The following is a 23,250-nucleotide window of genomic DNA, read 5'->3' on the forward strand; positions in this document are numbered from 1 at the left end:
CACCCGTGATCGGTCTTGCCACAGATTTGTGCAACTTTTTCTGCTCAACGTGTATTCATTTCCATTAAAATCGAGCAGTCTCAACGGTCGAGTTGTCCCGAGTCGAGTTGTCTCAACGGTCGACCTGTCTCAACGGTCGAGTTGTCTCAACGGTCGACTTGTCCCGAGTCGAGTTGTCTCAACGGTCGACTTGTCTGACATTCGGATTCTTGATGCTCTGTGGTGCGATCTGATGCAATTCTTGTCCACTAAAACCATTTTCTTTTTAGCGAAAGATCATCTTTAAACACCGTTTTCGACGGTTTGGAGTCATTGAATCGGCTATTCTTAGCTTTAGAATCATTATAGTAGTCTACAATTTTGATTCAGGGACGGAAAAGGATATGATATCCCCCCCCCCCCCCGTCCCCCACCGATTGACGCCCATGGTCAATTTCCCTAATTGAACTGAAGGAGAAATGTTTCATTATGAACACATTATGTCTTGGATAAGGATGCGCCTGGATTAGTTTGAATGCTCTGTATAACAACTCAATCACAAAAGTCTCGATTTAAATAAAAATGAACCAAACTGAAACTTCATTTCATAATGGGCCGAAATTGCCATATAAGCATCTCTGCATATCATAAACAGTCTGTGTATACTCGGGTCGACAAATTTGAAAACAAAGGAGGGTCCTAGCCGTACCTTATGCATTGGAGAATGAATGGTAGGACTGTTTGGAGAGGTAAATTGTTGCTTTGGGAGGTCCTTCATCAGGTTCTTGACTTAAAACCCTTCTATAATAGAGTTCGATGTCCGTGCGGCTCATAACCTCGTCGTGAAACCAAGAGGTTGTGATCAAAAGGTAAGTACAAATTGTAGGTATCCTAAGGCCAAAAAAGGTCGTAAAAATGCGCAACGATATAGTGAAACAACAATCTCCAGACATAGCTCAAGGAACGAGCAAACAACCTGCCAGGGTAACTACCAGGTGAAATATAAAATTGCGCTGGAAAATATTTGCCCATGTTTGAATTCGTTGCATAGAAGACCGGTCTTTTGTCTCCGCTCACAGAGTTCATTGCCATGGAACTTTGAACTTTGATTAGTTGTTTTCGCAGACGGTAAAATTCTTTGAGTTCTATTTTTGCAGTTTCTGTTTGCATACGTTCGCTGATTATTTTCTAAGTGCACCGGAGGTTTTGTGACTATCTGATGTGTGTTTTAATCAGCGTAGATAGTAGCGGGCAATTTGATACTGGATTTGGTGACCGTACCAGTGCCCAATTTTGTGTACTTCAGATAGGCCTACCACTTTTTGTTGCGGCATGTGCACGTAGGTCAGGACTTCCCACCAACAGAGGACGGTGTATTACAAGCAAGTGCACGTTTTTAGCTGAAAGTACATGTCCTTCGAGTATTTTCTTGTGGACAAAACAGACATTTCAGAGACTACACACGTCCAGTGAGCTGGGATACTAAAAATGTCAGTGTGGCTGACGGTGGTTGCCGTAGTGCTGTCGGGTAAGTTTCTTGTATCTCGCACTTTGTGGTTACTTTGCACGATTAGCCATCACTGTCGGTGTGCGGGTGTCTCTAGAGTGGGTGTGGAGGGGGTGTGACCTCCTCCCCCAAGTAGAATACTATGTGTCCACATTCCCGGATCTGCCGCCGCACATCCCCATGTATAACATTGATGTCCACTCCGTTCCTCCTCTTGTACACACTGCCCTCTAGGGTTTGGTATACTTTTTGGTCACGCACGAAACTTCTATACTGTTGGCACACTACTGGCAACTTAGTTTAGGGCGCCCCATCCATGCATGTTGAAGACTGTCACTTAAAGTTTGCCCCAGGGGTAAGCATTTCGTCATTTCAAAAGTGACAGTCCCCACATGATCCTGGGTGGGGCAGCCGGGGGATGCTATTGATACTGCGCGCACATGTAAACTACCAGGTACACTTTCTATATAGAGTTATGGGTGAAGACCAGAATTCGCACTGACTCCAATATTAATAGCCCTCACAACTCTTACACGTGTTCAAGATATGTTTCATTACAAAAGTCATAATATAAATGCCTCTTTCTTACATAATGAGGGTATTAGTATGCAATTTTTGGCAAAATCTGTTGACATCCACGGCTTCAATTTATTTTCTTGTGGCAACCTTACAAAATGGCGCTCAATGGTTACAAAATGAAAGAAAGGTCTATATTGCTGCACGTTTTGATGAATTCAATGATCTTCCCGACCAGGGTTCATCTTGTCTATATGGCGTCTGCGGAGGTTTATAGCCGGAGGACGGTGCTACAGCGAAGCCCGTCTGGACGGTAAGGCGGTCATCATCACGGGAGCAAACACCGGCATAGGCAGGGAGACGGCAAGAGATCTCGCTAGGAGAGGTAAGCGACCAAAGATTTGCCGAGAAAGAGAGATAATTGTAATATACCTTTTCGTTTTAACAGTTTGATATATTGCATTTCTGTTTTAAAGGCGTAAGAAAGAAACTTATTTCAAACAGAAAAGAAACTTACCTCACCTACAGCTACAAAAAACTACAATAGTATTAAACTGTAGTACGAATTACTTCAGCATATCCAAGTGTGCACAACACTCATAGTATTCTGTAGTACTCAGTTCTTTATCCCAAAGTGATGGCTAGGACGTTAGGTTAATTTACGAAATTAATCAATACAATTTTGTCAGAACCAATTTCTCTTAATTCAGGAACAGATGAAACTTAAACCTCACACGTAAAAAGTGGCTCTATTTCCATCCAGAGTTTGCAACATAAGTTGACGAGCGTTGACTAATTATTTGTACCCTTAAGTTGGTAATAATTTGTGTTTCTGATAAACAGGTGCACGAGTGATTCTGGCATGTCGAGACGTGGCCAAGGCTACGGAAGCCAGAGCTGACATACGAAGGGCGACCTCTAGAGGCCAGTTGGTGATTCGCAAGTTAGACCTGGCCTCTCTGGCCTCGGTGAGGGCGTTCGCTGACAAGATCAAGGAGGAGGAGTCCCAGCTGCACATTCTGATCAATAACGCAGGTCCGTATATACGTGTTGGGTCTCATTTCACAAAATATTATCAAGGGAACGCAAAGCATTATGGGAATACTGCCATAGGCCTTCTACGGACAGCCGCCCTACCAGAAATATAATATGTAGGAAAATGTGTTGCATATTGTGGGGCAGTTAGCTCTACCACAAAATCTACATAACATGCACCATAGCAATCAGTCTCACAATGCAGTGCGTCATAAACCATCACTGCCCCCCGATGGAACCTGAAAATTCACCCCTTGTGGCACTTCCGTGACCTTTTAATAGGAAAATTAACGGGTAAAAATTCTAGAATTTTACTTTAATTTAAAGAATACCAAGATCAAACTCTCAGTTATATTGTTGGGGTGGTTACGGGTAGAAATTATTCTGCCAATAATGATAGAGGGTGATCTGAAAGGGCAACCGAATTTAAACTGCCCATTATATACACGCGGGCTGTATGAGGTTCCAGGAAGCTCGCCGCGTGTTGACCTTTTACTTCCATGCTCTATTTGCAAAAGTATGATGAGAAATGGGCAGAATGAGAAATGATGCGAACACTATCCGGCTCGGGGAAAAGTTGACAAATACATAACTTTGTTGTGTGGTTGTACCAGTTCCAGATTATCTGCGTTTTACCAAATGACGTAAGATGACATTGCCAATACGTGCAAGTGACTGAAGACACCACAAAACGGTTCAGAAGTATATCAGCAATATTTTCCAGGCCGCATACGTTTCTCATACTCGCACCATGGTCCCTATGGTTCCTATTACAAGAATTATTTTTTCCATGTCCTAATGACCGATTTAGGCGTGATGATGTGTCCTCGGCAGTCAACGGAAGACGGCTTTGAGATGCAGTTTGGTGTCAACCATCTGGGCCCTTTCCTTCTGACTAACCTCCTGTTGGATCTCCTCAAGTCTTCAGCCCCAGCCCGCATCGTCAACGTGTCCTCCGTGGCTCACGGCAGCGGCAAGATTCACTGGGACGACGTGAACATGACCACCGAGTACGACCGCTTCGACGCGTACGGTCAGAGCAAGCTCGCCGTCGTGCTCTTCACGCGGGAACTGAGCAGACGACTCGAAGGTTGGACCTACCATATAATGTGGGGGGGGGGGGCTGGACACCGTTTTTTTTCAATGGGGGCGCATTCAAAACCGAATGGTCATTGTCAGACAATAGGTTTCGCTATACACGTTCAACGGGACGTGACAATAAACAGCCTATCGCGAAAAAAACTGGTTTTAGTCAAAAATAAATTTAACTTGTGAAAAAAGGCACTTCATGGTACACCCACCAAATCATGGTTTCGTGATTTTCTCCGATTACCAAATTTCCAGGGGGGGGGGGGTTGACTGGGGACGATTTTGTTATGGGGCGCCCCCCCCCCCCCAGCTACGCCGCTGGTGACAGTGTTTTTTATGTGCTAAAACAATGGGACCAGTGACCTTGTATACCTAGTCACGTCAGTAACTTAGTTTTTCGTATATCTTGGTGGTTGGCCCTCTAAATGTTTGGAGGGCTAAGATCGTTCCTCGTCAAGATCGTTCCGGACAAAATAAGGAGCAAGTGTTGGGTGAATATCGAATATTATTATTTGCAAAGAGGTGCTCACAAGTCAGGTTATAAAAGTCATATCACAAGTCCCAAGTTTGTCCACGGACAACAGGGGATGAGGTTCCAGAGATTAATTATTTATAATGACTTGACTTGAGACTGGACTTGCGCTGTGACTTGTGACAGACTTTGAGTTTGACTGACTTGTCAAGTTGTGTTCATTTTATAACAACCCTGCTGTGTAGAGCGGTACCACCTAAGTGAAAAAACCCTCCTTCAACTGCCCCTACATTTTCGCTCTTTTGACTTTGACCGGCCAGGTACGGGAGTGACAGCCAACTGCCTACACCCGGGCGTGGTTCAGACCGAGCTCTTCCGTCACATCATGGAGGAGAAACCAGACGGCGTGATCGGTCTGGCCATGCGCCTTATCAGCCTCACCCCGGGCTTCTTCTTCAAGAGTGCCGTTGAGGGCGCCCAGACCTCCATCTACTGCGCCGTGGCCCCGGAACTGGCCGAAATTTCGGGGATGTACTTCGCGTGAGTTGCTGTTAGCACGTGGTTGCAACTTTCAACACTGAGAAAAAAGTTTTCTTTTTAAAGTTTCACATCAGTTTCGACAGGAAACTATTACGTGGAAAGCTATTTGAATATGTGAAACACAGCATCATACACTCAACCAAAACAGAAAGTCCCCCCCCCCAATACTTCTTTGTCTAACTCAAAAACTACTGAGCACCTCCTTTCAAATAACGACTAATCAGTACAGAAATTCCTTAGCAATCCAGCCATATTCTATATTTGGTCAAAAAACAGTGATAATGTGTACGAATTTATGCAATTTATGACAAATGATCCCGAAAACGGTTGCACTTTTTGTATACGTGCAGGTTGTGGTTAACACTCACCTTGCACGTATACAAAAGTGCAACTTTTTTCGGTACCATTTTGTCATAAATTGCATAATTTTGTACACATTATCAATGTTTTGGGCCCAACAAAGAGTATGGCTGGATTGCTAAGGAATTTCTGTACTGATTAGTCGTACTTTGAGTAAAATGTGTTCAGTAGTTTTTGAGTTAGACAAAAAGTATTAAGGGGGGAACTTTCTTTTTTGGTTGAGTGTAGTACAAGACTTTCAATAACCGGTTGCATAACATTGAGTCAATTTTCCAAAGGAACATGTAAACTCGGTAGACATTGTTATTCTTTCCATTATTTTTCTGTTTGTAAGACAATGATAAACGGTTCTACAGTTTATTTAGAGATAGAGCAGAAATACATAAACAAAAAGGACAACCATCCGGTAATTAGGCATTACGGTGGATAACTTTAAACATTTTGTTCCCTCAAACTGCATTGATACCTTCTCACCTTGTTGATTTTATTCTGACCAGTGACTGTGCTCCGAGAATGCCGTCCGCTGGAGCACAGAACGAGGAGGAGGCCCGCCGTCTATGGGCGCTGAGTTACCGCATGGTGGGCTTGGAGAGAAGAGTGGACTGGAAGAAGGAAGCGACACGTCACAGCTCAAAAGATTGAACATCTCATGGTCATGTTTCGTCTTGATACAAACAAGCTTGTCGAATCTACTTTAGAAAATAAAGTAAACCATGTGCCCGTCCCCGTTATCCCATTTAACAATGTTCAAAGGCATAATTATAGGATCGTTTGCTTTAATCCCGAATTTACGTAACCTACCGAATTATGTTAAATCAGATTACTTGGATTAAATATTTAACTGGTACTAAACACCCCGTGATGTTATTCCGTCTGGCTTCTGTCATTTAGGACAAATCAAGAAATGTAGATTTCTAACGATCACTCAACTGACTGATTTTTGGAAATAAACAGTGCTTTGGACGAAATCGTGTTTCATCACCAAAAGGTCGTGCATGGTTTCTCACTGTTTTCTCAAAAGTTTAATATCCACTGAGCTGAAACTTTAGGTTGGGTTTTGAACATTCTTCTTTGGGTTTTGAGAGGTGTTATTATTGGAAACGAACAGCTTGCATGAAAAGCAAATGGTCCTTTGGTTATAATATGCCTCGAAAGATAAAGTTGATTGCTAACGATTTTTATATGAAACTTGTTCGATCGCAAATTAGACCGATATGTACAATGTCACAGTGCCATTTTGTGTGCGTTTAATACGCTCGCTTTATCAACCGTAGATATAACAATTAATTTTCGCTAATTTCCTTTGCTGGGCACCCCGCAAAAGTGAAAAAAACAGTCTTCCGTTCCTTAAGACAAACTTCAAGAAGTCATGACGTCACAGGTAAGGCTCGGATATCAAACGACTGTTTGCTGCTACGACTGAAACATGCAGCAATACGGCCCAAAAACAATCAAACCAAAATCCATTATGTGACGTCATTTTGCGTTGGACCCAGCCGTAACGTTGTTTTTTAGACAATGGAACAAGCGGCTTTAGAGGGTCATTAAACTACAGCTCTCAACATTATTTTTTGGGTTATTACCCCAGAAGTTGTTTATTTTAATACGCCTTAATTAAGGTTATTTTTTTAAAGTCAAAATCTCCTTTAATGATTTATGTTCATTTGTAATTATTGTGTATTTTCGGTACTCGTTTAATGAAGGTAATGACAGCCGTACACTTTTGTCGACATCAGTCTCTATTCTTTATGTATAAGAAATCCTACAACTTTTTGCAGTGGGGAATTTGAACAGCATACATGTTATTATACCATTAATGATTGAAGTAAAGAGCTTGATAAACGCAATCATTCGACACGGTGAAATGTTGCCGACACGATTGAAAAGAAGCCATGAAAAAACAGGTTTTTTTCCATATTCATTGTGGAAAATTACTTTGTGGTCAAGCAGTGATGTCATCTTTAAATAAGAGGCTTGAGAAAGAAAGCTAGGTTGTAAAAAATAGTGTTTGATGTCAATTTTTTCCTTGGAATTTTTGTTTGGGGTGGCATTCTTTGTTTTATGGGAAACAAATCACTATTTATCAAACTTTGTTCACAAATTGTTTCAAAACACTTTACACAGAAAACCTCAAAAATGCCACAGCGCTACGGTTGAAAAACTTCACTTAAGAACAAATCATAAAAGAAAGACGGTTGTCCTATTTTTTCTCCCAGTTCAGAAGCATGCATTTGAGCGCAAAATATGTGTTAGTGTGACATTTATTTCATTGCTACAAAAACGACATAGAGTGTGAACTAACTGCTCGGGTCTAATCCTTCATCTATAGTGCGTCCGTCAGTAATGCGTTTTCATGGTCAACGTGCGAACCAAACCACAGCAGGTTGTCATCGATTAATGTTTGTTTCTCATTTATACAAGAATCGATTCCTGGGTTGTAGCAGGCGGTTTAACCTAGTCGAACATTGAGAGGCCGTTATAAATATTATGCTTCAATAGATAGATTATATCGATTAGTGACTGCTCATTTTCCGGTTAGAGTCTAGACTGGCTCGATCTTTCGTGGGACGGATGAATAACGAGGGCGCGTGGTATAAAACCTCTACGGCCATGCAGGATTTTGGAGTCTTCCTCCAAGTAAAAAGACACTGTACTTAATCTTGAGAACATCCGAAGACTATAGTGTCCATGCACTTTTAGTGTGTTTTATTTGTGTTTATAAAATCGCACGTATCAACTATTATTGGTGCTGTGCTCAAGGCGCTACATTGTTCATCATTATTACTGCTCAATGGGCCAATGAAAACATTCCAAAAACAATCTCAGCTCCCTGGGGAGTATACAGCTTAATGCTGTCACGCATTTCAGCGCAAAACAACTACAAATTAACCATAATAACCACCTCTTCCCTCACGGGTGCGCATTTACTCCGAGAAGCAATGAGTGACAAAGGGCTTTGCATAAGGTCGTGCATCACAACCCCAGGCTGGACTCGAACCCACAACCTGCAGAATGGCCGGTAGACCATGAGTCCAATGCTCTAGACTACAAGACCATGGCAATCCACTTTTAAGGTAACTTAAGTTCAAATCAATATTAAATAAATAGACAGAACCGTGAGAAGTGAATCGCTCCATCCTGAAACTAACAAAAATCCTAACAAAACTAATATGGCCTGACGAGTGGCTTCTGTGTAGCTCGTTGTGAATTGAACAAAGCCATGGCAGCGACTGGGACAAGTCTAACACGCCTGGCCTGGCCTTGCCAAGACAAGAGAAACTAATGAGGACGAGCAACTGGTTTTCGGTGCTTTGTTTTTACCCTTTACTGAGAATCACCGGTACTTACTTTCAATGAACGATAAACGATGTTCACTTCACAAGACGATATTATTAGAACAATCGAAGCCGAGGGAGTTTTGTGGACGGGGTTACTCGGTGTCAAGCCACTGCCCCTGACGAATGGCTTCGTGAGGGACGGGTGTGTGTTGGCCTCTGTCCCCTACCTTCAAGGTCCACCCCAGAGATATTAGGCCAGAAATTTGCTTATTTTTTTTCCTTTTTTTTTTAAATGCAGTCAGATTAAAAACAGTTTACTATTATTGTTATTATTATTATGTTATATTGTTTTTACTTTTGTTTTGTTTTATTTATAGGTTTTCTACGCTATTTTAAAACGTTTATCATTCGAATTCACCGTTTCTAATCAAATTCGTCTATCAACATCGATTTAGTGCACTTCCAGTGTTTAGATTCGTCTTTTCTCAGACAATTTTAAATTCACTTCCAGCAAATTCAAACAATGAGCACACGTTTTCGTAACGGAGCACTCGATTTCCTCTCGTCTATGCCAAACCTTGTTATTCAGAAATCAAATTCGTCTATATAATTGATTTTTTTTTTATATAAGACGAATTCGATCTCTGAATGCTGCCATTCAGCAACAGCTTAGACGAATTGGATCTGTAATGACGAATATTCTAGACCCGGTGGCTAAAGAGGGTGACCAAACTTTGCAATTGAATGGTAAATGACTAAATTGGGTTTGTTAAAAGCGTGTGATTTTTTTCTCGGTCGAAACTGAATGTTACAGTTGGTGAATTTGAATGATTTTTTTTTAAATAACTGGGAAAACCTATCCACAAAGGAAAATTAGTACAGTCGACTGCTCAATAAAAAAGTAAAAACATCACAGATTTCCAATTGTATTTACAGATATTCAAAAGGCAAAAATATCCAAGGATTCAAGTAAAACACAAACATGACATCAGAGAGACAGTTGAGTAAAGTTGCTCTTCCGTGCTCTTCAAGGAATTCGATTTTGTTTTCTTTTAACGAGTTTTTACTTTGTATGCTTTGAAGAAAAAAAAGATACCAATATTTTCTACTTGTGGCGTCTGCAACCCTCTGAAAAAAAGAGGTTTTTTTAGAGGGTTACTTTTGCGCCTCTGGCGCAGAAGAATTATTATTGTGGACCACAAATAATTCACAATTTGGGAAGTAAAAACTCACAGGGTGAGTCAAAAAACTGAAACCCAAATGGCAGGCCCAGTTGTTTTTACTGAAGTTCTGCATGTGGCACTATAAAAATCTAGGATATAAAAGCCCAATTCATAAGCTTTCTTTTAGTGCAAGAATCAGTCAAATCACGCATGTACTTTTCAAGTTACGGAATTTTAAACACAACCACCGTTTTAAAGTTTTGTCCACGGATCACCAAAAAAGGTAACTGGTTTTTTTTTCAGCAAAACAAAAAAACCGCATAGAGTGGGTGTGATGGGTTTTCTATTTGCTGAAAGAACACGCACCTTGTCTGTGACCCGTGGACAGAACTTTAAAACGGAGGTTGTGTTCAAAATTCCGTAACTTGAAAAGTACATATGTGATTTAAATGATTGTTATACTAAAAGAAAGCTAATATATTGGGCTTTTATATCCTAGATTTTGAAAGTGCTACATGCAGAACATTATTAAGAAAATGGTCCTGTCATTTGGGTGTCCTTTTTTTTTTACTGACCCTTACGTAGAAAAGAATTGCTTTTGAGTTCGTCGCCAGACCAATTCGAATGGGGAATATGACAACAAATTCTCGACCAGACCACTCCGTGCTGGATGCTAGCCGGATTTTTTTCTCAGCTTACCGGCCACCACAAAATAGAAACAGGAACAGTAAGCGGGAGGCTGGACACCATCTGACTAACGGGACGATGTTCAAAGCGGACAATCTTGGACACTTTCGGACAAAAGGTCCTGCTATTCGTTGCGGCATCATTTGTGATGACAATACGATTTTGCTGGAAAAACGAGCGATGCGGTTGTGACACCCCCGCCCCCACCCCACTAGCGACGCCCCTGCTTGAGATGAGCCTACAAGAAGTCCCTGTCAGCCCAGGGCTGCACTGTTCACGGAGAAATGAATAAGGCTTGAGAGCAGATTGATCGTCCGCATCCCCAGTCATTGATAACAGCAGCTGATTCTTGTGACAATTCTATTCTGCGAACTCTCCCGCTGCCCAACCCAACGCAGAGCAGAAAAATAGGCGGTTTGTGTAAGATCCTAGCGAAGTTCTTACACAACCGGTTTCATCAACAACACATTTTCTAATTATCAGAGGGGATTTAAGGAATCAATGACTTTGAACGAGTTTGGTAACATTTTGAAGATCATTAGCTGAAAGAAAAGCCCATGTATGGGGGTTGTATAAGTGCCACACTCTTTGTTTCTTTGTTGAAACGGGCACGTGTTTTTGTACGAGTGTCGTTCTCTGTTCAACCGAACAGAGAACGACATTCGTGCAAAAACACGTGCCCGTTTCAATTCAGACCGCAGACCGTGCTGTTGTTAAAGCCACTATGATCATTTGCAATTGCTCGGATAAGTACCTCCCGATTTAAAACCTTGCTCTAACGGAAGATGGGACTGGTATCAAATACCCTGTGAAAAATTCCGTCTGACTAATTGGTGTCATTTGAATGGCGTGGAAGGTGGTTTAAAAACAGAAAGCCGTGGGTACAATTTTTTTTTTCTTACGAGCGTTTATAGCAACAGAATCCCGCAACTAGACCTAAACAATTTTCCCAAAATGTATAGTCAGTTTCCACTTCAACGGGTTAGCAATCTTGTTGCTTCAAACGAACAAAAAATAATCACAAAAAGCAAACGATCCTACTATCGTAAAGGGGGATTAGAGTGGTGCCAGGCGGACGCCACAAAACCTAACTGTGCCTATGAAACAGAATAACAGCGTTACATCAGATAATGCCTGTAAAATTGCACATTCTGAGAAGGTCTTCTTCAGAGTGCTGCGAGCAATGGTAACCTAACTACAGTCAACTATTGATGAGCGGTGAGGCGTATAAACACGAGGCCCGGTACATGCCAAGTACCGTCTTTGGGCCGACTGTCGCTCACGCACCAGTGGGTAGGTCCTAGCTCTATTAAGTATCCATCTGACTGTTTTTAAAATAACTACAAAACCATGCGGTCAATTTTGAAAATTTTAAGTTGTGCAGATACTTCCAAGCCTTGGCCTTAACCCCTTTAGAGTTCATTTCATTTCAGTCACGCATCACTGCACAATTGTCAATTGAGCACAACAACATTTTTTGACACTGTGACCAAGTTCCACACCTTAATCAATTTCATTGCTGTTTTATGTACAAGCTATGTAAAATCCTCCTGTTGAGAAAAAAAGGCTGATGTGGTTTGGGATTGGAATCATTTGCTCTTGAGCTTAAGACTGATGTCTTGCCATGATGACTGATAGCCAGGCAAAAAGCACATCCCAAATGCAACCCTTTTCCCAACATGAATGATTTCAAAAAGCTTACTTATTAAACACAGTACTGAAATTGAATAAGGCAAGGAACTTGGTCACAGTGTCCAGAAATGCTGGTGTGATCAATTGACAATTGTGTAGTGATGCGTCACTAAAATTAAATGAAACTCGTAGGGGTTGAGGCCAAGGCTTAGGGGTGTCTGCACAGCCAAAAAAAATATCAAAATGTATCACATGGTGTTGTAGTTATTTTTTAAAATAGCCAGACGGACACTTTTTTGGGGACATAGTTTAAGCTTCGTACAGGTTGACTCAACTACGGGACCGGATTAATAAAATGTACATTTTTTTCCAGTGGATGTAAGCAATACAACATTTCTTTTCCTCTGCGATATAACATTCAAAACAACTCGACCCATCCTCCCAAACAATGCCCCGTTATGATGCCCTCATCCCAAATAGGGGCAGGCTACGGATCTCGAAGAAGTGTTCGTGTTTGATTCACACATTTTGAAGGCCTATAAGTGATCGATATGAACGCGCTGTCACATGCTGTTTTCTCTAGAACTGGAGGGCGGATTCGCCGTAGGGAGGCTGACAAACAACATCTTAACACAATCCTCATCTTTTAAACAGTTAAGCCACGTACTTACCCAGGGGGAAAAATGGGTTTTGTCCTGGCAAGATTTATCAAACGAATACTAAGGTTTCTACTGAAAAAAAGAACAATCACTCATTGGGCGAAGTGAAGTCTAGAGTTTGCATGCCTTATAAACGATTTTAAAATTTTCAAAACTTTCATCATTCTATAGAAATATGAATTTCTCAATGGTACAAGGAACCCTGAGCCACTTTTTATTAACCGATTTCTTGTACTTGTTAATCGAAAGACACCGTAAAAGCAATGGCCGCTTTTTCCGCACCGATAGGACAAGCCACAACCACGTAAGCCTTTTTGGAGTAGACATCGCACCTTTACCACTGAGGAGCGAGATGTTGCGAGAATACTGGAGTTCCAGGCAATATCTTCTTTTTCTTGCTGAGATAATCTGGTGAGATTGGTTCGCTAAAAGACAAGGAAATGTTTGACAAAATACAGTAATTGTTGCAATCTCACAGCCAAGAAAGAGAATTTGACGTAGATTTCACTTGATCACAATACACCAATACTTATACAGGTTAATACCAAAACGACGTCCCTGAACAACCTAGGGATCTTTCAAAGGTATTTGCAGCTCCATAATTTTTTTCTACACACTTTTTATTTACTTCACGTCCCTATTGAGTACCGGGTAGCTTTTTTAAGATGCCGAGGGGGAGGTTTAGACTTTCACTACGTGACCCATTCTCACTGAAGGTGAAACAAGATTCAAACAATCCGTCGACGACACCACGAATTAACACTCATGTACATACCCGTAAAAAACTAGCAATCGGAGAAAACGGCATCTTAAGTTAAACGCCTTCTTAAGCAACACTTTGCGTCAAAACGGCAGAGTATTTTTAGTTGGGTTTCTCGTTGTGGACACTTGATGTATTAATGTTATTAAATTTGCTGTTTTTTGACCCGTTTGTATATTTAAACAACAAGAAATAAGAGAAAAAAGGTGAGTATTAGTTCGTGAAAAGCTGCGAAACCCCCTGTAAATTTTCGTTTGCACGAAGTAGCACGCTTCAATGTATTACAACACTGGGAGAGTGTTAGGCCTACTTCGTGGAAACGGAGGTCAGCGCGCGGGCGCTCAAACAAGGAGAGTGTTACTTCGTGAAAACGTTTTTGCTCGCATTTTGAGCAGAGTGCGCGCAATGGTAGACCTTGATGAATAATGTTTAAAAATGTAAACAACTGAAACCGAAAAAATATGGTTTAACACGTGGAGTGTTACTTCGTGGTGTCGGTGACGAATCATATGACACATATTTTGCTGTTTTATTTTAACCGAGTTGAACTTGCAATCTGTATTTACACCACGCACGTGGATTGACATGTGCTTGTGGCAGATAGCAACCTCCACCTTTCTTCCCAAAGTAAACGAAGTGCACCTTAATTACTCCGACCACATCACCAAAAGTCTATTCACTGAGGATTTATACGTTACAAAAACCGAACTTTTATTCCCAAAGGCGACTGCAGCATTCAACTCTAGTGATTACCAAGCAAGTTTGTTCCAGAAAGACTTGTCTTAGTCCTGCACCGATCGTGAAGTGTGACTGCATGGCGTCTCAAGGGCCGGGTTCAGTGGCGCTGCTTGAATGCAGGCGAAGTACTCGGGCAAGTTTATTTCTATATGGTTGTTCCCCAGACTCATCTGCCGGTATTAGTTGCGGTCCAGTGCCCCAATCTCTCCTGTGGTTACTGCCGCTGTCCCGTTAACAAAAGGTGCACCCTCTCCTGGCTGGTTCAGTCCTGTCCGGGCTACATGGACAGTAATTAGCCTCGTGGGGGAGCGTAAGCCTCAATTTTATTGGCCAGCTTAGTTGTAGAAAGAAAGATGCACTGACTTTCAGGTCTGGTGCTCTTAACATATAATTCATAATAAGACCAGGAGAATATGTCAACAGAGGCATTAGACAGTAGAATTGTGGAGAGACGAATACTGTTACCTTTCGTCCTTCAAAATTGTAACTCAGTCAAATAAGAGTCGAAAAATCAGTGAAAATTTTCTCGATCTCATGATCTTCTGTACTTCTATTTACCTGCGCACACAAACAAATTAGACCACACGGCAGGTCGGCAGAACGCAACGATTACAAAAGACTAGCAAAGGATGGCTGACCAAACCTCAAAAGATTCGCCGTGCACCTGCGTCAGCATGATAATCAAATTGGACCCGAATTTGCTGCAGAGAAGGGAGTCTTTATTCGCGAGCTCTGAAGCTCAGTCCATCATCGAGCAGATGACGGGGGTCTCCGGCAACGGGCAGGTCATCCTCAAGAAATCTACCAAATCGGAGGCTGAAAAACCCGCGGAGAAAGCACCTACGGACGAGGCACCATCGTCCGCGGAGGGCACAGAGGAATCCAATCGAGTCACCGAGAACAAAAAGGCCAAGCCGAGTAAGGCGCAACCAAAAAACTCCATTGCTGATGTTGCCTCGAAAGTGATGAATACCAACAAGTTGTACACTAACGACAGGACCGCCCGTGCGGTCAATAAGTGGCGAGCATTCCGCGAAAGGGGGGAAAAAACCGGATTGGCCGATGAAGCGGGGCGGGAGCAGAGCGGAGCCCAAGACGAAGAGGACCAGAAAGCTGAGGAAGGAGAGTCGAACGACAAGACCACGGACTCCGCACCGTCGAACCTGCCTACCTCTGCTTCGAAGACACCCATCCATGCTAACGCCGTGGAAGCTAACATAGAAGATGATAAAGAAACCGACGATGACAGCGACAGTGACAACGACACGAAATCCACCAACAAGCCGCGAGTCGCGTCCCCAACTCCCCCGATATCCCCAGTCCTGAACAGACCGGCTCGTGCCCGATTCGGTCGCCGGTACTCCATGCCGTTAAACGCGTTACCGACCACCGGTGCTCCGCAACCATCTCCGGCCGGCTCACCCCAGCACGGCACCCCGAGAGCCTCCAGGGACTCCTCGCCCCTCAGCGCCCACCGTCCGCACCTGACGGCTGCCATCACGCACCTGCAGAACAACCGGGAGAAGTTGTCCACGCTCTTCGACAAGAGGTCGGCGATGATCTCCACTTTGGACAGGGGACACGAAGTCACGGGGGCAGGGGGAGAGCGAAAGGTGACGCGGCTGTGTCGCCGTCGTGCCTCGGACTCCACTGCCACTCTGTCCGACTTCCTCCAACAACAACAGGTATTTCCAAAGCAGTGGTGCTTGTCTAACTCTGCATTAAATGTCTGTATGTTAATGTTTGTCGTTTCTTTTCTTTTTTTGTCTGCTTGCAGTGGTCGATTTCCTTATCAAAATCTTCTCTAATTCCTCTTTTTTTCTCTGCATAAAAAGATTTCTCAAAACAATATTTAACATACTTTAAAAAACGAGAAGTTTATCCAGTACCATCCACTGTATACTGTTTCTCTCTCTTGAAAGGGGCACGTGTAATCCCTTATCCTCAACATCAACGCTGAAACATTTCAAGTTGATGATGGCAGCCGCAAATTTGGTTTTATGTATGTCTGTATGTATATGTGCAACCCTTAAAAATACTGACACTCGAAAAAGTTCCGTATTGACTGAAAACAATGTAAACCAAAGTGTTGTGCAATGTATTATGCAGACGTGATTGCTTATTCATTGTTAATGCTGTACACTTGTCTCTCGCCGGACAACGAGTTACGTTGACTCAAATTGGCTCTGCTTTCGACCCAGCCAAATTCATCTTCGTACAGCCTAAATTTAATTAATATTTTAACATCTTTTTCCAGATCAAACTGACTGGGAACGGTACGGGTAGACTTTTACAGCGGCGCGGGTCCGTCTGCACTACCGGCCTCCGTAACCGACAGACGCCCAGTCAGAGCCCAAGAGGTGCCCCGATCTTAAACGACCATCGACCCCAGCTCAAAAGCCGAAGCTGCGAAGATGTCGCAGCGCAGAATCAGCGCGCTCAGCCTCACCCTCCATGGCCGTACACCAGTGGCAGGCGGGGGTCTATCTGCGTTGGCCAGATCGCACATGCAAAAGACGAGTCCTTACCCGGTGCAAAATCCCCACAGAAGCCGGTAGACAGGGAGGCTTCACTCGGACCGATTTGTTCGGTCAAAAAGACTCTCCAGGATAAAACTACGGATGAAACATGTGGAACGAACAATGATTCTGTGAACAACAAGCCACCAGAACAAGGACCGTCTCATCAGTACATGAACCGAAGACGAGGTTCGGTAAGCACGGCACAGATCGCCCGTACTCGAGAGATGATGCAGGAGCGACAAGCACTGGCCAACAGCGACCCTAAGAAGAACGAACTAAGCAAGAGCGTGCCGCTGACCGTGGCCAACATCAAGACCCACAATTCGCTGCTGTCTCCGTACTCATTGCAGCTCTACAACGAGCGGATATCATCATCATCAGCAGGACTGACTAAGACTGGAGATTCCACTAAATCAGCTGAGATTGTAGACAAATCGTCTGCCCCTGACGGAGCTGACCAAGCTCGGAGGAGCTGGGAGAAACGAGAGCCCAAGCGGGAGGAAGCGGTTGGAGGGAAGGAGGCAGGCTCCTCACCACGCCGTGCTTCAACCCCGGCCGTACTCATGCCTGATTCCACCAATCAGCAGAGCTACTCATTGTTCCTGCGGACAGAAAGCGAGATCAAAGAAGACGTAGAGCGAGAGATTCAGGAGAGGGTGGCCCGCAGGAGACGCGAGCTCCTGGCGGTCCGATGCGTCAGCGCCAAGGGGGCTCAGCGGCTCGAGGCCCGGGCTCTTGCACAGTCGGCGGCAGGTCGACTCAAGAGGAACCTTCAAGAGGTGACCAAGCAGCGAAAGACCAAAGAACTCATGCAGATTGAGGAAGAAAGGAATCGGCTTTTCAAACAGATGCTGCTGCTGTCTTGATATTGAGACTGAAAAGTCAAGTTATGTAGGTCAATCTTGACTTTACAAAAATAGTCCGTCAAAACTCCCGTCTTATTTCTTCTAACATAATCAGACTCTCATTTGCTCATTATCTTCTCAAAGAAAAGTTAATCTGGTGCAGTCATTCATGTTGGCAAGCCCGGTATGATTACCACAAGGATCGCTTTTGGGTTTCAGTTGTCATCTACAATCGATGAGTCTATACTCAAACAGTGCTGTCTCCTGCCAATTCCAAGTTGGATCTTGGCTTAGAAGAAACCAATGTCTTTCTAGAACACAAATATGTGAATACACCTCCGCAATGGATTTGGGGAGTTCAACATTATCCAAGGGAACACAATCCGAAATTAGGATTCCTTTTCATTCGTTTAATTTCACCAATCCCAGTTAATACGGCAGCTTGTTTTGAGGACAAACTCGAGCATTATACGTTACTTTGGTTTAGTCTTAAACATTCTTAGAATTTGCATCCGTTAGTGTTCGGTCAAACTTTCAATTTCGCGTAACGAACATTCGTAATAATTTAATTTTATTATATTTTTGTTAGTAAAGTGTTTTCGAGCGCTATAAATGATATTGGAGTATTTCCGTTCAGTTACTCAACTTTTACCAAATTTGTAATGTTAACTCATTAACAGATTATGAATGACATAATTCGACTCCGAATGCTGATGATGATAATTGGGTTCTAGGTATTACATGGATAAATAAAAAGATGTAGGCCTCTTTTTTGATAACATAATTATATTTTATACATTTTGTATAAAATTTATGATTTTTTGTATTTCTCCATGCATGTTCTTAGCATTTCCCTGTCATTATGTACAGTTTCTCAGGATATGTATATATATCGTGGTACATTTGGATCTTATTTGGGGAACGGGCGCAGGGAATTTCAACAGCAGGAATTTTGCTTCTTGGAGGTAGATTGAATCTAACGAAGATATGCTGTAGCCTAAATTCTCCGGACTTAAACAATTCAAAAAGGGGGTAAAGGGGAAGGGAGGATTGGGCGCCATTGATGCGCTGTTTAGAAGTAGAAACTTGTTAAGTACAGTACATGTACCTAGTACGACAGATAGGTGACGGGATTGTGCATTTGATGAGACAAGCATTGAGTTTGGCACACTGTCAAAGTATGTCATGAGAAAGATATTTGGCAATAGGGCCATCGAAGATTTATCCTTTGAAAAAAAATAGGGTAGAATAACACGCAATGGCAGCTATTTTGAACATTTTGAATATTGCTTATTATTCTACCTTTATTTTGTCAAAGGACAAATCTGCAATGGCCCTATAGCCAAATATCTTTCTCATGACATGCTCTGACTGTGTGTCATCAAATGCCATGCTTGTACATGTATCATCAAACGAATAATTCCCCCAAAAATGTCCCCTGTCTGCCCCACTAACCCAGCAATGTGGTTCGGGTGCTTTATTCACTGTTTTCCAGTGAAACTTTAACGTCTTTGTAATAGTCATGTTGACAACCGGATATCATGATCGCCATGTTGAGCGACCACAAACAAAAACCTAGGAGTGCAGTCAATCATTGGAACATCTTCTCGGTGAAAAAGTAGAGGGATATAGTCTTCCCACAACAGGGATACTTGTGAGACGTCTTAGATGTCAGTTATGTTCTTCTGCGGATACATGTACGGTACACGTACTCATATTTTATGCATACAGGGTGAGTACAAAAAAAATATAGGAAACCCAAATGGCAGGACCAATTTTTTTAATGAAGTTCTGCATGTAGCAGGTTCAAAATCTAGGATATAAAAGCCCAATTAATAAGCTTTCTTTTAGTACAGGAATCATTCAAATTACTCATGTACTTTTTAGTGTGCACTGTTTTCGTTTTGCTGAAAGAACACTTACCTTTTTTGTAATCCGTGGACAGAACTTTAAAAACGGTGTTTGTGTTTAAAACTCCGTAACTTGAAAAGTACATGAGTGATTTGAATAATTCCTGTATACTAAACGAAAGATTATTAATTGGGCTTTCATATCCCAGATTTTGAAAGCGCTACATGCAGAACTTCATTAACAAATTGGTCCTGTCATTTGGGTTTACTTTTTTTTTTATACTCACCCTGTATTGTGCATATTATGTACTTATGTTGAGGGTATTTAGTTTATTATATGCATGTTAATGTATCTTTAATATGAGTGCGAATTGTATATAATACTATTTTATAGCATTATATGTGACTATTTAAAAAAAATGTATAAAATCAATTTGATGCTGTTTTAATAAATTTAAAAAAATGAACAAGAAAATAATGCGGCCGCTCACTATTTTATGTTTTACTTTTTCTGTATAAAGAAAAAAATCATCACTTCAGTTTAGTATTTATCATACAAAAGTAAGGCTTTTGAGTTTCGCGCAACGATATTACTTTCAATGAAAGGCAAAATGTCATGCACGCACCTTGCTGAGGTTTTTGTCAAAATGAGTTCTTTTGCAAGATTAAGTTTTTAATTATCTGCGAATCCTACAGCGATATTAATCTTATTATTAAAATTTATGCTAAACTGAAACAACGTGAAGCAGAAGACCGAACTTTGTCCAAACGATCAAAGACCTCAATACCTAGTAAACACTAAGAGCCCCGGGGGGCCGGGGGTGGGGGGGGGGAGAAAATACAATACACAAACACATCAGGGCTATAGTGAAAACGTCAAATGGTTCCGGAAGCTGTTCTAACTTAACTTACAAATTTGTGATAGATAAGATGAAGCAAATTAAGCTTCTTATCTACTCTCGCTTTTATCAAATTTTTCTACGCCACTTGGTCACAAAAAGCCAGTTAACTTTCGCTTGTTAGCCCATTTTATATATCCCGGTTTTATGACCTCTGCTCAGTATTTCGTGCATGACTAAAACAGATCTAATGGCCGCAGTATTTGTCTATTTGTTTGTCTCAAATTTTGACGACGACTATTGCGTGACTATTTTTGGAAGTTTAACCGCCAGTCCTGGAGCTCGATTGATCCAAGATAAAAAACGTCACCCTATATAGACCGTGAGTTCTTTCCATGACAAAGATGGCCGGGCTCCAACCCTACTCCAAGATTGTTCGCATTTTGCCAACAGGCCGTTTAGATTGTTTGGGTGAATGCTGACAACAGAATTAAGGGATGATGTCCAGTCGGTTTACTCCGTCATTCATCGGTTTGTTGAATAATAGTGCCGTGCAGGCAGACTCAACACCGGCGACCATTTATGCCCCATTATTGTTCCCCGAAATGTTTCGCATGGATGAGCAAGTGTGCAACAGGGCAGTAACCTGATAATTTGTAACCTGCCATATCACAATGAGAGATAACCCCCACCTTTGATTTTTCACGTTATGTACATCATGTTAAAGCGCAAATCATTGGCTTTCAAATGATACCAAATTTATTTCTGTATCTTAATTTATTCCAAAGATAAGCCGCAGGAACTTCAACAGTGTCCTGCCGAATTTCGCTAACCTCATTTCGAGAAAAACGGCTTTGGAAAAACAGACGGACATTGCGCCGCCAACATCAGTAAAAAAAAAAGTTCTTCGGTATTTCCACTTTTTTGGTAATTTTTTTTCCAACCAAAATTCATAGTGTGCATCTTGGAAACCTTGACTACACAAAAATACATAACATATCCGACTTCAGGCGTCGATTACTCAAAACAAGGTTTTGGCAGGCATTCCTCATTTTGCCTCAGTATGTCACATTTGTTATGTGCATCCCTCTATTGTAATGTCATAAAACAGTCATTGTTGAACCAATCACCCTTAAAATTACACTGAGTCGCAAGAAAAGACATTTACTGGTGAAATTACACCACACAAGCAATGAAATTCCATAAATCCGACAATTCATTGCTACCAAACCATACTTAGTTCGCACATATCATATTCTTCATCGAATATTAGGTAATATTCCTGACGACGGATGACGCTTTACACATAGTGTGCTTCACATGGATCCGGCCATTTTGCTCGGAAGCTAATATCGTTATTGTTTGGATACTTGAATGGATGGTGATGCATTTTGCGAGTGAGTATGAACATAAACATGTGGAAGCAAATCTTATGGTTTTCCAAATGAATATAAACTCACAGAATCGGGAGAGAACACCACATCATATAGTATCTGTCATTACTGGTGCTATGCCAACGCCCAAAATGCTATATGTAATTACTTCTTCGACAAATTGTCCACAGGCAGTGTGAATAACTGGGAATTTTTTTAGTTGTACCAAAGCCCTAAACCAAACAAGCATGTATTTGTAAACATGTATTTCAGCCAGTGTTGTAGATAGTGGGTCACATATCTCCCACAGTTTTGAGCAATATTGAAAAGCTATACTTAAAAGTCATATGGGATCATTTGCATTTATCCCAAAAGTAACATACCAAATTATTATCAAAAAAGCTTACTTGGATTAACGATCGTTCTAGTAGTAGTACTGACCCGTGAAATTATTCCGTCTGGCTTGCTTTCATTTAGAAAAAAAAGAAGAAATGTAAGTGATTTCCAATGGTCTGTCATCGCAACTTTTGACTGATTGTATTTCGAGAACAAAAGAATGTGCACTTTTTTCTTACAGTTTTCTCGACAAGTGTTATTTTCACTGACAGAGATGACAGTTTTTTACATTCCTCATTGCATTTTGAGTGGTGTTCTTATTGGAGGCGAACAAAATACACGAAAAGCAAATTATCCTTTTGCATATAGACATGTGTTTGAACTCATTTACTGCTGTTTATAACAGCACTGGTTGTCGGGAATGAAAATGAGCAAGTATTGATGGGCGTATCGCGGTAAAATCTATGAAAACAGCGGAAGATGTAAGATCGATGCGGGACTTGAAATCTGCAAAGAAATACTAGGAGCAAGCCCACCCTTTACGGTGTTGGTTCCCATTTGTGCAGGCGCCCCCACTGGGCTATTCTCAACTGGGTGGATTCCCTACTGGGTGGATTCCAGCTATGATCGATATCGGCGCTACAATCAATCCAGCCAATCAACGATGTATTCAACGAAGTCATCGATACGGAACAGGTTCAGACAGCCAGAAATGTATAAAACATGGACCGTGTAACACTCCCTCCGTGTTGTGGCCACATGACGCCGACTTTCATAACAGTTGTAAAATTGATGGTGTGAAAATGTGTTGCTTTTCATGCATTTCTAAAAACACCACTCAAAATCCAAAGAAGACTGTTCAAAACCTAACCCGTTGAAGTTTCAGCTCAGTGTACATTACACTTTTCGAGAAAACAATTAAAAGCCATGCAAAACTGATCGTCGGAAATCACCTACATTTCTTGATTTCTTCTAAATGACAGCAAGCCAGACGGAATAAGTTCACAGAGTGTTTAGTACCAGTACGATCTTTGAAAAGCTTTTGAATTATAATTCGATAGGTTACTTTT

General features: G+C 41.8%; 2 protein-coding genes across 2 annotated transcripts; both read left to right on the forward strand.

Annotated features, from left to right (window-relative positions):
* The first annotated feature begins 1,108 nt into the window (after positions 1-1,108).
* LOC119741475 (retinol dehydrogenase 12-like) lies at positions 1,109-6,398 on the forward strand. Its single transcript, XM_038217233.1, has 6 exons — positions 1,109-1,507; positions 2,241-2,387; positions 2,846-3,037; positions 3,849-4,127; positions 4,919-5,138; positions 5,996-6,398. Exons 1-6 carry the CDS (start codon positions 1,468-1,470, stop codon positions 6,138-6,140), a joined length of 1,023 nt encoding a protein of 340 aa, XP_038073161.1. The 5' UTR covers positions 1,109-1,467; the 3' UTR covers positions 6,141-6,398.
* Positions 6,399-14,533: 8,135 nt separating this feature from the next.
* LOC119741142 lies at positions 14,534-18,566 on the forward strand. Its single transcript, XM_038216840.1, has 2 exons — positions 14,534-16,100; positions 16,673-18,566. Exons 1-2 carry the CDS (start codon positions 15,045-15,047, stop codon positions 17,801-17,803), a joined length of 2,187 nt encoding a protein of 728 aa, XP_038072768.1. The 5' UTR covers positions 14,534-15,044; the 3' UTR covers positions 17,804-18,566.
* The last annotated feature ends 4,684 nt before the right edge of the window (positions 18,567-23,250 follow it).

Source organism: Patiria miniata, unplaced genomic scaffold (assembly GCF_015706575.1).
Source record: "Patiria miniata isolate m_02_andy unplaced genomic scaffold, ASM1570657v1 HiC_scaffold_5, whole genome shotgun sequence".
Taxonomy (NCBI): domain Eukaryota; kingdom Metazoa; phylum Echinodermata; class Asteroidea; order Valvatida; family Asterinidae; genus Patiria; species Patiria miniata.

What these genes read in the sequence shown, in the direction of transcription:
- LOC119741142 (XM_038216840.1), top strand. Translation starts at nt 15,045, where the DNA reads ATGGCTGACCAAACCTCAAAAGATTCGCCGTGCACCTGCGTCAGCATG. An exon ending in ACTTCCTCCAACAACAACAG is followed by an intron (nt 16,101 to 16,672) that starts GTATTTCCAAAG and finishes ATCTTTTTCCAG; the next exon opens with ATCAAACTGACTGGGAACGG.
- LOC119741475 (XM_038217233.1), top strand. Translation starts at nt 1,468, where the DNA reads ATGTCAGTGTGGCTGACGGTGGTTGCCGTAGTGCTGTCGG. An exon ending in GGTTGCCGTAGTGCTGTCGG is followed by an intron (nt 1,508 to 2,240) that starts GTAAGTTTCTTG and finishes CTTCCCGACCAG; the next exon opens with GGTTCATCTTGTCTATATGG. An exon ending in CATTCTGATCAATAACGCAG is followed by an intron (nt 3,038 to 3,848) that starts GTCCGTATATAC and finishes TGACCGATTTAG; the next exon opens with GCGTGATGATGTGTCCTCGG.